The 2,500-nt window shown below is 45.0% G+C and overlaps 1 protein-coding gene across 1 annotated transcript in view; it reads right to left on the bottom strand.

The window, feature by feature from the left end:
- Positions 1–2,500, bottom strand: part of LOC125047184 (sialin-like) — a 15,490-nt gene that overhangs the window by 8,393 nt on the left and 4,597 nt on the right. Inside the window, exons 4-5 of the mRNA XM_047645306.1 lie at positions 2,119–2,199; positions 1,170–1,325 (exon numbers count right to left, since the gene is read on the bottom strand). Coding sequence (XP_047501262.1) covers positions 1,170–1,325; positions 2,119–2,199 — 237 coding nt within the window. The remainder of the gene's footprint in view (positions 1–1,169; positions 1,326–2,118; positions 2,200–2,500) is intronic.

Genomic DNA, 2,500 nt, shown 5'->3' with positions numbered 1-2,500 from the left:
TGATTATTTTAAACATTATTTTCGTGTGATTGATGTCTCGTATTGCAGTTTGTATATTCAGGTGTGTAATGATAAAGGTATTACTGAGGATAAGAATGCAGAGAGACAGATACGTAGTTATTATATACACATATACAGTACATCCCGACCCCGAATCACCTCTCCTATCCACCTTTAGACACACACACACACACACACACACACACACAGACGTACCCACATTACCCTCCTCTTATCCATCTATAAAACCATATATGCACCCCCTCCCCCCGCCACACACCCTCTCCTGTACAAACACCTCTTCTTCCACCTCCCCACCCTTTCCCCCTGACATAACCCACCCACCCACCCACCAAACACCCACATATGCAAACACCTCTTCCCCCATAAATCCACACATGCCGTCCGCTTCCCACACCCATCTATCGACCTAAAGTTACAAGTAGACGTTTCTCAACCCACCTTCCCACACATACAACTTCTCTTCCCCACTCTTTCGCCCACACACCCACCGATCCGAACATACATTCCCCACCCACCCACACATACATACACACACACTTCCTCCAACCCACCCATACACCTCCTAACACACACAAACACCTTTCCCTAAACCCACCAACCCACACACACACACACACACTTCTCCAACCCACTCACATAAAGACCTCTTCCCCTACACACCTACCCACCAATATTATCCTCTACCCACCTTTCTTCCCTTTACCCACCCACCCACCCACACATACAAGCTCAACCCACCTACCCACCAATCCTTCCCTCCGCCCACCCACCCACTAATCCTTCCCTTTACCCACCTATCCACCCACCTACCTACCAACCCATCCCTCCCTCGACCCACCCGCCTCCCCTCCCCCGACATACACACAAGCCCAACCCACCAATCCTTCCCTCGTCCCACCCACCCCCACCCACCCCCCAACCCACCAATCCTTCCCTAGTCCCACCCACCCCCGCACACCCCCCAACCCACCAATCCTTTCCCTCGTCCCACCCACCCCCACCCACCCCCCAACCCACCAATCCTTCCCTAGTCCCACCCACCCCCGCACACCCCCCAACCCACCAATCCTTCCCTAGTCCCACCCACCCCCACCCACCCCCAACCCACCAATCCTTTCCCTCGTCCCACCCACCCCCCCACACACCTGGCAGAGGCCTATCATGATCCTTAGGACGATGAGAACTGAGTAGTGCAGATGGGTTGCCAGAGGGGTGCCAAGTGTCAGCAGACTGCTCAATAACATAGAGCCTCCGAACACTCGTTTTGTTCCGTAGACCTCTGCCAAACGACCACCTGGAATCTGCGGAATTAATCGTTGTGTTAGATACGAATGAATTAATCAAGAGGAATGTAATAGAGGTGGTAATCGTGGGCGAAAAATGATGATGGGTAAATTAAAAGGAAGTTAGTAAGATGACAAAGGATGAATCGTATGTTGAGAATAATGATAGAGGGATGAAAAAGATTAATATGAAATAAAAAGGGAGGAATCGTATGTTGAAAATAAGTAAATGAAAATGTTGATAAGATAATAAAGGATGAGTTGTATGTTAGAAGAAGAAAAAATAAGGATAAGAAGAAGAGAAAAGCGTGCAATATTGCTTAGTGCATCTGTTTTTTGTTTTTGTTTTTTTAATGTGGGACGTATATGTGAGGTTAATTAATTATCTGCACTCGTAATTTGTATGTTTAAGAAAATGGAATTGGAAGTAAAAAGAGGAATTAATATATGATACACTGAATGATATATGAAGTGATATGAATATAAAAATACTAAGGATTATATCGTGCAATGTTATGAATATTACTTATCTTAATGGTGTTAGATGGTCCCTTAGCATTAGGCGGATACCAGTTACTAAATACATTAATTTTATTAAGAAAATCCTAACCTAACCTAACCTAACAAATGCCTACTTCAATATTTCACAAATATCATCAAATAGTAACGAAAACGAAAACAAAAACAACAAATTCATACCTAAAAAGTTTATCAACAACAAACAAACAGCAAAATGCCAAAAACAATTATCAAAAACAACAACTTAATATCTAAAAAGTGGAAGCAGGATCTCACGAATCCACAAACGTACATTAGTGAAGATGTAACCATAGAAGAAAGCGCCCAGGATGAGGCCCTTTTGTGTCCCCGTCAGTGCGATGCGGTCCTTGGCCTGGTGACGTTATAACGAGGAATTAGTTTAGTGTTTGTGGAAAGGGTTGGGGGGGATTCGCTTGGAGGTGTGTGTGTGGTATGGAGCGTGTGGAAGGAGAGTCGTAGATGCATATTATGGGAGTGTATGTACATATAAACAGGCGCACGCAAATGCACACCTAAGTAACACTGGCTATTGGTAATAGGTACATATGTGCGAACACACGTGTGTGAATATCAACGGAAAAAATATCACACAAACACACACACAAACATACATTTAACCTCCCCAACACACACCCCTCTCCCCACACACTACC

The sequence above is a fragment of the Penaeus chinensis genome, chromosome 40 (genome assembly GCF_019202785.1).
Source record: "Penaeus chinensis breed Huanghai No. 1 chromosome 40, ASM1920278v2, whole genome shotgun sequence".
Taxonomy (NCBI): Eukaryota; Metazoa; Arthropoda; class Malacostraca; order Decapoda; family Penaeidae; genus Penaeus; species Penaeus chinensis.
Note: the sequence above shows the minus strand (reverse complement) of the source record. Positions and strands in the feature narration are given on the sequence as shown.